The 10,787-nt window shown below is 63.5% G+C and overlaps 2 protein-coding genes across 2 annotated transcripts in view; one reads left to right on the top strand and one right to left on the bottom strand.

Annotated features, from left to right (window-relative positions):
• Positions 1 to 1,169: 1,169 nt before the first annotated feature.
• Positions 1,170 to 8,011, bottom strand: LOC143164654 (tumor necrosis factor ligand superfamily member 10-like). Its single transcript, XM_076347530.1, has 5 exons — positions 7,758 to 8,011; positions 4,105 to 4,251; positions 3,748 to 3,784; positions 3,104 to 3,211; positions 1,170 to 2,832 (listed from the first exon to the last, which is right to left on the bottom strand). Exons 1-5 carry the CDS (start codon positions 7,992 to 7,994, stop codon positions 2,390 to 2,392), a joined length of 972 nt encoding a protein of 323 aa, XP_076203645.1. The 5' UTR covers positions 7,995 to 8,011; the 3' UTR covers positions 1,170 to 2,389.
• Positions 6,000 to 10,787, top strand: part of LOC143164655 (transmembrane and immunoglobulin domain-containing protein 1-like) — a 26,336-nt gene continuing 21,548 nt past the window's right edge. The window contains exons 1-2 of the mRNA XM_076347532.1: positions 6,000 to 6,253; positions 9,614 to 9,762. Coding sequence (XP_076203647.1) covers positions 9,648 to 9,762 — 115 coding nt within the window. The 5' untranslated portion in view covers positions 6,000 to 6,253; positions 9,614 to 9,647. The remainder of the gene's footprint in view (positions 6,254 to 9,613; positions 9,763 to 10,787) is intronic.

Here is a 10,787-nt window from a genome sequence, read left to right as displayed (position 1 = left end):
GCTGGGAGGCTTTGGATGAGCTGGGAAAGCTGCCCGTGCATTTGGGGCTGGTCCAGGCGCTTGTGTGCAGGGTGACGGGGCCACACCGTACCCCTGGGGGGGCTTTTTGTATCGGCCTCGCTGGAGCAGGAGCCTGCAGGAGCTGGAGGCTGGTGAGTGGCAATGGCCAAAGTCTGTGGGTGGGGGGATGTGGGAGCCACCTGGCTCAGCCTGGCACCAGCTCCCAGCCCCAGCCAAGGACGCAAAGAGAGGGGGCTCAGGCCTGGAAAGCTGTGGGATGGATAGCGGGAGCAAGGAGCAGCCCCTGCCTGGCCACGGCGTGATGGGGAACAAGCCCATCTTGGCACCCCAGGGTTTGGCTGTGCCTTGGGCTGGGCTTGGCAATCCCAAAGTGGAGAGAGGAGGACCAGCACCGGGATCCCCCCAGGCAGCTGGGCAGCATGTAGCCCCCGAGAGCTGATGGGAGCAGGGGAGGAAGAGGAGCAGGGCTGGGCTCAGGTCCCGGGAGGGGCTCTGCCGGAGCTGGTGGTGGAGCTGCCCCTGGTCCCAGGGGAGATGACGGCACTGGACTCAGAAGTGGGAGCACATCTGCCTGGGAATGCCCCAGGTGTCCGTGGGGGAGAGGTGGTGGCAGAGCCCTTCGAGGTACTACAGATGCAAGATGAGGCAGGACCTGGTTATTGCCTGCAGCCTTTGCTGGGCTCTGTCTGCAGCTCTCAGGGCCAGAGCTCCTGGGAACCACGTGAGCCCGTTCCCCCAGGCTGCCTGGCACCCGGCAGCTCTGGCACTGCACTCGGGCTGCTCCGCTGCCGCCGGCGGCATCCCAGCATCACCGGGCTGGCACGGCAGGAACTCTGCTCAGGCAAGCGTGGAAGCACAGGGGGAAGCTGGAGGGAGGCTGAAGGCAGCCGGGGAGAAGCTGCCCCTCTGCTCTGCCCCGTTGCAGCCAGCCTCTGTGCTGGGCTGGGGCAGGGACAGGGAAAGAGGGGGGCAGATAAGGCTGAGCTGCAGCGAGTGAGGCTGCCCAGGACCCAGGGGTGCTGCAGTGTGTCAGCTGAGTGTGGGAACCGGCCCAGACCTCAAAATGTCTGGTTTGCACAGCACTGCAGCTGCTCAGAGGCCCAGGGCACGCTGCCTGCGGTGCCTGATGCAAAGAGGTGCAAGACCAGTGCTGGAGTACAGGCTTTATTTAAACCAGCACTGAGAGCCCCCCTGGCAGCCGTGCCGGCGGGGGGTGTGGTGTGTGCTTGCATCCTTCGTGGGAGCCTGTGCTGCCATCCTGTCCATACACACCAACAGTCTTAATATGATACAGAGGGTATACAGGTAATTACAAAAGGGGGCTGCATCCACCCCAGTGTCTGTGGGCCGAGCCACAGGGTCCTGTGCTGCTACCGCCAGGGCTCACCCATGAGTTGAAATCCTGCAGGTTAACGATTGCTGGGGCCAAAGATGTGAGCAAGCGGGTGGCTGCGCTGGCCCAACAGGGCTAGGAGGACCAAAAACCCCAAGGAAGGAGATGCTTGGTCAGAAGCGAAGGGGAGGTGTGATGGCAAGCTCCTGGGCCGGATGGTCCTGTGCAGCTCGGCTTGGGCAAAATGCACCTCCCTGCCACGTGCCCGGGTGCGGTTGCTTGGGCTGGTGATTACTCCAGCTTCATGGTCCTGCTCTTTGACCCGCCCTGAAACCGATTGCTGTAATCGCTCCAGTTTCTAATTAGCCTGAACTGAAACTCCTTCACTCCTTTCCAGAAGCTGATGCTGGACCCGCCTCATACTTGCAGGCTGTCCCCGGGGGTGCCAGCCCTGCGCCTGTGCTCGCCGTGCCGCTGCTCTCTGCTAACCCCGGCTTCTGTCCCAGTGCCTCCAGCTCGGGGTCCCCGAGCACCCACAGCCTGGCCGGGTCTGCCCCTGCCAGACGTGGGGTCAGACTTGCAGAGGGTCATCCTGCCATGGGGACGCTTTGTCTTGCGGTTGCAGATGTGACCCCGGTGCCTCTCCTGCAGCAGGGAGCCGTTTGGTGCCACCCGCTCCATTTGCTCAGACAGGAGGCAGGGAGGTGATGTGCCACCAGGGCTGGGACGTCCCCCCCTCGTGCATGTCTCCCGTGGGTCCTCAGAGACCCTTCCTTGCTTGTGGGCTTCCTCCTGGCTGGACGGTGGGGCCCCGTGTGGCACCGAGCACGGGGGGGTCCCTGCGGGCAGCCACCCCCTGTGCCCTCCTCCAGCTTGTCCCTCGCCACAAGGCACGCAGGGAAGGACCCTGCAGCAGGCCCCCCCCCCTGCCCCCGGCCATTTGGCTGTTGTCCTGTTCAAATAGCTGCTGCCCCGGGGCCATGCGGGAGAGTCGAGGGGCCGGAGCAGCGGGAAGGTGGGAGGCGGAGGCGGCTGTCACAGGTCGAGCCGGAAGGCCCCGAAGTAGCTGGCTGCTGCATCGTTGTAGTCGATGGCCAAGGAGGAGACGGAGACAAAGAGCTCATCGCCGGCCTTCAGCTCAAACAGTCCCCCCTGGTAGAGAGCATGGAGCCCGTAGTCCGCCTCGGGCGCCCAGCACTTGGTGCCGACCCCTTTGAGCAGGAGGATGGGCTGGCTGTAGGAGGTCTTCCAGTTGATGCACTGCACGAGCTGGGGGACGGAGACTCGGGCGCTGGCCCCGTCGCTGGGGTAGCGGAAGTAGATTTGGGAGTAGACGTAGTACTTGCCCCCCTGGTTGACCCGCAGCCGGCCATCCCGGTAGGTGATGTTCTGCAGGTGCGAGTGGATGGTGCTGTCTTCCCAGCGGGCGATGGCGTGGCGGCAGGACTGGGAGAGGTTCCCGAAGCGCTTGGAGTTTCCTGGGGAGAAGGAAGGGTTACCGAGGGGAGCGAGATGCTCTGGGGAGCGCCCGTCAGGGTCAGGAGAAAGGGAGGGGGTGGCTCCAACTCTCTCCCACAGTCATCCAGCTTGAAGGGGTGAAGGAGGTGGTCTTGGACTGGACAGGAGAATCATCTCCCCATCTGCCACCACATGCATCCTCCCATCCTGGTCCCCTGCCATTTGGGTGAGATCTTTCCCCCGTTCCCATCTCAGAAACCCCCCGGTGCCCAGCGGGGCTCCCGGACTCACCATCCTGGGCCAGGCTCTGTGGGCGGAGGGTGAGATGTGCCGAGGGCTTGCCGGCTGTTTTGGGAGGAACCTGCCCCTCCGAGCTGTTGAAGTAGCTCCGCCGGGCCTCTGTGAGAAGAGGGACACACGGCTGTAGAGGACAGAGAGCGTGGGGATGCCCAGCCCCGTGCCAACAGAGCAGGTCCTTACTGAGCAAGCAGAGCAAGCGGGTCAGGGAAATGTCCCACTGACCCGTCGAAGAGGGAGGTTATTTGGGGATGGAAATGTCTAGTCAATCATTATCTAACATTTTTGCGCTGTCCCCTGTGGCCCTGGTTCCCCGGACTCCAGACAGACATACATGGCTGTCCCTCCAACCCATTCCCCGGGGACGTATGCCCTTCACCTGCCCAGTGGGACAGTCCTTGCTCTCCCCTCTCCTGCCCCAGCTCGCAGCACCGTGCCCGGTGGAGTTTGCCCCGGGAGCAACTGAGCCCCCCCAGCCTGCTGGCATCCCCAGCCGCACGCCAAGCCGCGTGCACGCGGACCGTGGCTCCGTCTGTCCGGCTGCAACCCGGCCCCGGCAAACAGGTTGTCGCAGCTTTGCAATGCCGGCAAGCGGCACCCCGGCCGCTACCCCCGCTGCTGGGCCAGGAGGGACTCACCCTTCACCGCGCTCCTGCGGATAACGTTCTCCGCCACCTGGACCATCAGAGAAGAGAAACAGTCCCACGGTTAAAGGTGAACCGGGCGTTCCCCGCACCCCAGCTCCTCTTGTCTCTTCCAAGCCTTCGTGACCTTGTCTTTCACGCTATGGCTCCGGGCTCCACCAGCTCCTCGCTGCAGAGGGCCTGGCGTCCAGCCCCACTCCTCCGCCCCCCTCTTAAACCATCCTTGCAATTACCCTCTGCCAACCCTCCGGTGAGACGGATGGGGAAACTGAGGCAGGGAAGCAGACAGGAGCTCTCCCATCGGCTGTCCCATCCTCCCCCGGTGCCCAAAGCTGGCGGGTCCAGGCTCACCGTGGCCACATAGGCTTTGATGGTGTTGGCCAGCTTGAGGCAGGACTGGTTGCTGATCAGCTCCTCCAGGCTGGAGCCCTCCTGCTGCTGATTGATAACCTGCAGACACCGCAGCTCCTCCGCGCTCCCCGGCGCCTGGGCTTTGAGCTGGAACAGAAACACCCGGACATCCCTGCGTCAAAGCGGGCAGGCAGGGGCGGCGTGCGCGGTTCGGCTGGAGGGAGCAGCAGGGATGCCCAGCGGGGTGCGTGCACGGGGGCAGCCGCCTTCGGCCCGGCTCCTCCAGCGTCAGGGTGCTCACAGCCACACCACGGGGTGGAGAATAACCCTGAGCTGCCCTGATCCCAGAGCTGGTGGTGGGACAGGGTGGTACCGCCCGGATGCAAACACCGACTTGTGTCTCCTGTGCTGGGATGGAGTTAGGTGGCAGGAGGCTGGGTGAATCTCAAGTTCTGCCAAAAATGTTTTTGTGAATTGGACAGGTTAAACCTCATCCTGTCCTCCTATGACCACTGGCAGAAGCGAGTCTTGCTCATCCCAGCTCTTCGGGAAACATGACAGCCCCTTTCACTGAGTTCCAGCGCCGAGCATGAGGAGGAGGCGAGACTCAAGGACTCTCGCAAGCTGCAGAGCACCAGGTAAAGAAAAGGAACCCAAATTTCCCATTCTCCATCTCCTTCACCTCTTCCTCTCCTGCCCTGGGGGAACGAGGCTTCTCAAGCAGTAAAACCCAGCCTTAGCTTTGAACAAGATGTTCACAGCTTCTGGGGAAGTGGTTGCCCTGCGAGGCTTGGCTCCGTACGGCGCACAGAGGCAAGAGCTGCAGCTGCAGGCCAGACGTGCCCAGGCAGCCTGGTCCACGCTCTCCGTGCTTTCCCACTGCTGAGATAAACTGGGGTTGCAAAACAAGCTCTCACGCAGCTCTGCCCTTCCAGCTGCCGAGCTGTGCTGGTCAGAGATGGGACCCCAAGCACTTGCAGTGCTGCGTCAGCCCAGGCAGATCCCAGACACTTTCTAGCCTGTGCTGGCTTGTGGTTTGGGCTGGGAAGCCTTCCCTCCACGTGACGCAGGCGGCTGCATGGCAAGCTGCGCCTTCCCAGGCTGTCCTGGGGCTGACCCGGCTCAGCTCTGGCCGTGGCGTTGCAGTGGGGGACAGGCATGGCTGGCTATAGGGTCTCACCACACTGTGCTGCTGTCCAGGGCGTGGGGAAACCAAGGCACAGATGGGATGGCTGCCCTGAAATCAGTGTGCCAGGAGCTGGGAATGAACACTGGCACCTTGACCGTCCTTCCTTTATCACCTGGGTCATTCCCAGATCCCAGGACAGAACCCAGGAGTCCTCCGGCTTGGCCACATCGTCACCTGAGGCTTGGCCACCTTCAGCACCCTGCACTTCCCCCAAGTCCCTGCTTGCTCCAAGCCCCCACCAGACTCCTGCCTGCCCGCCCGCCTCCCTTGGCCGCAGTTTTGGGTACTCACTTTGCCTAGTACCAGGATGCGCTCACGTCTGGGATCAATACAGACTCTAGTATCAGCAGAAAGACTGTGTGAGGTCAGATAAAAAGGGTTGGGGTTTTTTTTTTGCACTATTGGGCCAACCGTCTGTCCTAGCACTGGCTGGCTGGACCTGCCAGGAGCACGGTGGCTGGCAGATGGGCTGCAGCGGTGAGCTGGGAGGGACCGACATGGTGGCTCGCAAGGCTGGATGGCTGGAGAAAGGCGAGCACAGCCCTAGTAGTGCTTTCCCCAGTCTGGGTTTAGCCAGCCAGGCTGCAGTCTTGCAAAGACCTGCCTGCCTGAGTGGGTGGATGCACGGTGCCCGCCGAGGCAGCAAATCCCTAAGTGCTGGGGCTGTTCACATGAAACTCCACAACACGAGTGCGTGCTTGGGCAGGGCCAGTGCGTGCAGCTCCTCCGCTGCCAGGAGCACTAATTACGGCGCGTGCCCGCATAGCTGGGGTCAGCCCTCCTCTGACCGGTCCCGGTAAGGTGGTGGCACACTCCCAGCAGTAGGATGGGGACTGCAGCCATGCGCCTCGTCTCTCCGGGTCCTAACAACCGCCTGGCACCAACTGACAGCGCTAATTGCCTTGATTAAAGCTTGCTGCGATAGGCTGCATTTACCACCAGCACCTCTCTCCTCGCAAGGTAACCTCTCCGCCTGCCTTCTCCGTTTCCCTTCCTGGGGACCTTGTGCTGGGTGGGGTGTTTATATTAAGGAAAAAGTGGGAAAGTTTTGTAAAACTGGAGGCACGGGAAGTACCCCACGTGAGGGGGTGAGGGCAGGCTGGCCGTGCCGAGTGATTCAGTGTCCCCGGAGGTGCTGAGCTCCGACTACCTACCCCCAGCACAGATCCCATGCAGGGATCCAGTGACTAGCCTCTGAAATTAGCCCAAAGAGGTCAATTTAAGTGGCTTTCTCCTCCCTTCAGCTCCCTTCCCCTGTGGCTCTGTCTGCATGCACGCCCCTCCCCTCGCCAGTGCCTTTCATGTAAATCCCTCACAGCCGGCGCCACATGGGATCCAGGGGTGGAAACAAAGCCCAAAGCAGGGCTGAAGTCTGCTCCAAAGGATGCTCCACTGGGCACGAGACAGGCCGTTCCCCCTGCATCCATGGGCTGGGCTTTTTCCCTTTTTTCCACGCCTCTGTTGTGGTTCTGTGCAATGCTCGGCACTGCGGGACCCTTTTCTCGATGGGCCCTCCATCATCGGGGATGATGGGTACCATCAGTGGAGCTGCCTGGCAGTCCTGAATTTCCCTCTCCCCATCGCAAAGATCTCTCCTGTTTGGTGTTTTCCCCTCCTTGACCTTCCCGCTGCTCTGGGATTGCTGTGGGCCTGAATCATCGGCTGGGGGGGGCCGGAGGGGGGGGTCTGTTAGCAGGATCAGGCCTGTCATGTCTGAGTTTGGGAATGGCATGAGAGACACTGCGGGTAGGTGGGAATGGCTGGATCCCAGCACGGTTATTTGGTGTGATTAAGCCGAAGCAAGCACGCAAGAGCTGCTGGTATGGGGGGGGGGGGTTCCCAGCCAGGCCACTTCCAGCATCTCACAAAGGGGGCGAGGAGGATTTGGCGGTCCCGGAGCGTGGGTGGGATGGGAATGGAGGGGACGGCGGGGGGGCGAATGGGTCCTGGAGCCCAGGGCAGCTCCCCCCTGTCCCCATCTGGAGCTGCAAACTCAGATGGGACGCCGGGGCAGGGACCCCCTCCCAGCGTGGACCCTCAGCTCCGGACGGAGCCCAGGACAAAGGCTCCTTCTCTCCGCATCTGGATCCGCGGCTCTGGGCGGAGCCGGGGGCAGTGTCCATCCCCCACCCCACATCTGGATCCGCGGTTCCCAGGGGAGCCGGGGGCAGCGTCCACCCCCCCCACCCCCTCCCCCCGCCTCCGCATCTGGATCCGCAGCTCCGGGCGGAGCTCGGGGCAGTGCCCCCCCCCCCCCAGCCTCCACATCTGGATCCGCGGCGGGGCAGCGCCGGTAGCTGCCGTCCCCGGCGAGCAGAGGCGCGGGGCGGGGAGCGGGCAGACCCCGTCGGGTCTCCCGGGGGCGCAGCACCCCCGCCGGTCCCGGCCCCCCCGGGGCCCCGCCCGCACCGGAGCGGCTCGGGGGGAGGGGGGCGCAGGACAAAGCCCCCGCCGGCGGGCTCACCTTGGAGATGGCCATGGTGAAGTAGACGAAGAGGCCGGTGGTGGAGGCGATCTGCAGGGCGAGGATGGCCATGACGGCCACGCTGCCCCACAGCGGCCCGCACGGCCGCCGCCGCCGCCCCCCCCGCGCCCCGCCGGGGCCGCCGCCGGGGCCGGGGCCCTCCGCCAGCATAGGGGCCTCCGAGCCGCCGCTGTCGGAGCGCAGGTACTGCCCGGCGCTCGGCTGGTGCGGGGCCATCGCCCGGCCCGCCCCGGCTGCCGCTGCCCCGCGCCCGCCGCGCTCCGACGGGGCCGCGGCGGCGGCGGCGGCGGGAGGGACCGGCCGAGGGGCGGGGTCGAGGGGCGGGGTCGAGGGGCGGGGCCTGCCCCGTAGCCCCCTGCCGGCGCGGGGTCCGGGGCTCGGGGACCGAGGGTGGCCCCGGGGACCGAGGGTGGCCGCGGGGCTGGGGGACGCAGCGTGGCCTCGGGGGCAGGGTGCGGCCGCAGGTGCCCCATCGGCAGCGGGGGACAGGCGGTGGGACCGCGGGGACCGCGGGGACCACGGGGACAGGGTTGCGTGTCCTCAGGGAGCCCCAGAGCGACGCTTCACGCCACCGTCCCAGGGCAGCGTGAGCGCTGGCGGGGTGGCCCCACGGGGCTGGGGACACCCGGCTCCAGGCAGCGAGAGACGCCCCCCCCCCCGTGCTGCCCGGGCTGAGAACAGAAGGTCTCAGGGGTGGGGGGACGTGATGTGACACGGGTTTAGGTGATGGGCCCTCACGTCCCTATGGGGCGCTGGGCCAGCAGGTCTGGCCAGGGCTCAGCTGCCCCCCCCCCCGAGAAGCTCAGGCAGGTAAAGGTTTGCAGAAACGGGGTCGATTGCTGCTGAGCATCTCCCAGAGGCCTTGCCCAGCGGGGGAGCGTGCCCACTCTGCCCACCGGTGAGAGCCCACCCCGGGCTGGGAGCTGCAGCGCTGGGCTGGGAGCAGGGCAGGCTCCGTGCACGCTGATACTTGGCCGCTGAGCCCCAGTGTTCTGTCCTGCGGGTGGGTAGAGTTCCCAGTCGCTCTCAGATAGAAATGTTGAGTTGTTTGGAAGGCAAACAGAAAGGCTGGAGAAATGGCTGTTACCCGACGACTGCAGTAGCTGCTCTGTGGTCAGGTGGGTCTGTGGCTTTTAGTGCTTTTACCTCTGAAACGAAAGTGAGATCTTGATAAAACACATGAGCACTTCAGTCCTCCCAGAACCGCTCCCTCTTCTCTAAGGATGGGGTGTGGGAAAGGTGGGCTGGCCTCGGCCCAAACCCACAGGCAGCTCTGGTAACCCCCAGCCTTGTGCTGGGGGTGATTTAGGATTGATGGCGAAATAGGGACCTGACTGTGAGCGGGAGAATTTGGACCCAGGCGAGACCCGTGATGGAGGTAGCTGCCCTGTGGGACTTCAGACCCTGCAGCCGTCCCTAGGCTGGCACACAGGCCAGTGCTGCAGCCACAGTTATTCATAGGGACGTGCCAAGAGACGTGGCCGTGAAGCCGGAACTGCTCTGAGTCCACCAGGGCTGACCTCCCTGTGTGCCACGGGGGTCCCCAGCTAGTGCTGCTCTCTCCCTCGGTGAGAGCTGTGAAGCAAAGCCCTGCCAGGCTGAGATTTGAACCTTGAGGGGCTTAAAACTGTCTGTGATACTTCAGTAATAACATCGGTTCAGGATTTGGCCCTTAAGCCTGGACTTTCTGGGCTGGGTCTTGCAGGGCGTGTGTCATCTAAGGACCCCCCCACCTGGGGAACAGGGAGAGCTGGTGGGAAGAGGCGGCTCGCCAGCGGCTCGCTTCTCCAGTGCTCTCACACAATGCTTTCTTTTTTTTTTTCCCTTTAAAAAAGGAACTTGTCCCGTTTCACATCCTGCCTGCCAGGAATGGCACTGTCTCTTCCACTGAATCCTCTTGCCTCCCCCTGGCTTCGTGCAGACCAGTTTCCTGCAGGGAGCCCCAGCGGACACAGGAGATGCAGGAGAAGGCAGCTGTGCACAGGTACCACCTAATTAAAGGGGAAAGAGCAGGTCCAGTTTCTCTTTTCAATGATTTGTGGGGCTGGGGGGAAGCAGCAACTCCCCTCTCAGGTCCCTAATTGCCTTGGGCTTGGGTGGGAGCACAGGAATTGTCCTTTCCTTTAGCTGCCAGGGCAGGAGCTTGAAGAAAAACCTCTCAAGCATCTTTCCAGTCCTACTTTTCTGCTTACGTGTTCTTGTCCCCCCTTACAGACGGTGTCGTGGTCCATGCAGCACTGCCAAACTCTTCCCCATGTTTGGAGAGTGAGTGCCCACCCTCCCGCAGGTCAGGAGGAGGATGGTGAGGCAGCATGAGGCTGTTTGGGGTTCCCTCACCAGGAGATGGAGGAGATGGCCCTTGTCGGAGGACATTCAGGGCTGAGAGCAGGCCCCCTGCCCATCCCCAAATGCAGCCACCACTTGGGGTGTGGGGAGGTGAGTGGGTGGCCCAGTTGTCCAAGCTGGTCATGCGTGGGGCAGAGCATGGCAAAGGCTCAAGCAGGTCCTGCCTTTTCTTCTGCCTGATTTAGAGCAATCCTGCCTGCGAAGCAGGGTCGTGGTCCCCATGCACTGGGAGTGACCCCTGGTCCCCCTTCTTTCTCCTTTCCCGATCACCCCTGGGCTCTATCTGGTCGTGGCAGCAGCCACTCTTGGAGGCCCATGGGTGTCCCTGGCCTGTGCTGGTGGCCATTCCTGGCAGTGAGTGTTGTCTCTGCAGAGGCTCGCACCCAACACGCAGGTGCTGCACCCTGGCACGGGGCTGCTGAGCACCCGGACAGGGGAGCTGGAGGTTGAAAGTGGCTTTTGCGTAGGAAAAGTTGTCCAGAAAGGGCCAGCAGTGCTGCAGCAGCGATGCGGGGGAGCCCCTTGCCCAGCCACTCGCCCTGCCCTCCCCACCCCACGTTTCGCCTAGAGCAGACGCTAGTTTCAGGAGTGATGGCTGCCTGTCCTCGCCCCCGGGCAGGGCTCCCTGCAGGGTCAGTATCGGCTCTCTCCTTGCTCCTCGGG

Source organism: Aptenodytes patagonicus, chromosome 9 (genome assembly GCF_965638725.1).
Source record: "Aptenodytes patagonicus chromosome 9, bAptPat1.pri.cur, whole genome shotgun sequence".
NCBI lineage: Eukaryota > Metazoa > Chordata > Aves > Sphenisciformes > Spheniscidae > Aptenodytes > Aptenodytes patagonicus.
Note: the sequence above shows the minus strand (reverse complement) of the source record. Positions and strands in the feature narration are given on the sequence as shown.

What these genes read in the sequence shown, in the direction of transcription:
- LOC143164654 (XM_076347530.1), bottom strand. Translation starts at nt 7,994, where the DNA reads ATGGCCCCGCACCAGCCGAGCGCCGGGCAGTACCTGCGCTCCGACAGC. An exon ending in TCAAAGCCTATGTGGCCACG is followed by an intron (nt 3,785 to 4,104) that starts GTGAGCCTGGAC and finishes CTGATGGTCCAG; the next exon opens with GTGGCGGAGAACGTTATCCG. An exon ending in ACAGAGCCTGGCCCAGGATG is followed by an intron (nt 2,833 to 3,103) that starts GTGAGTCCGGGA and finishes CCTTCTCCCCAG; the next exon opens with GAAACTCCAAGCGCTTCGGG.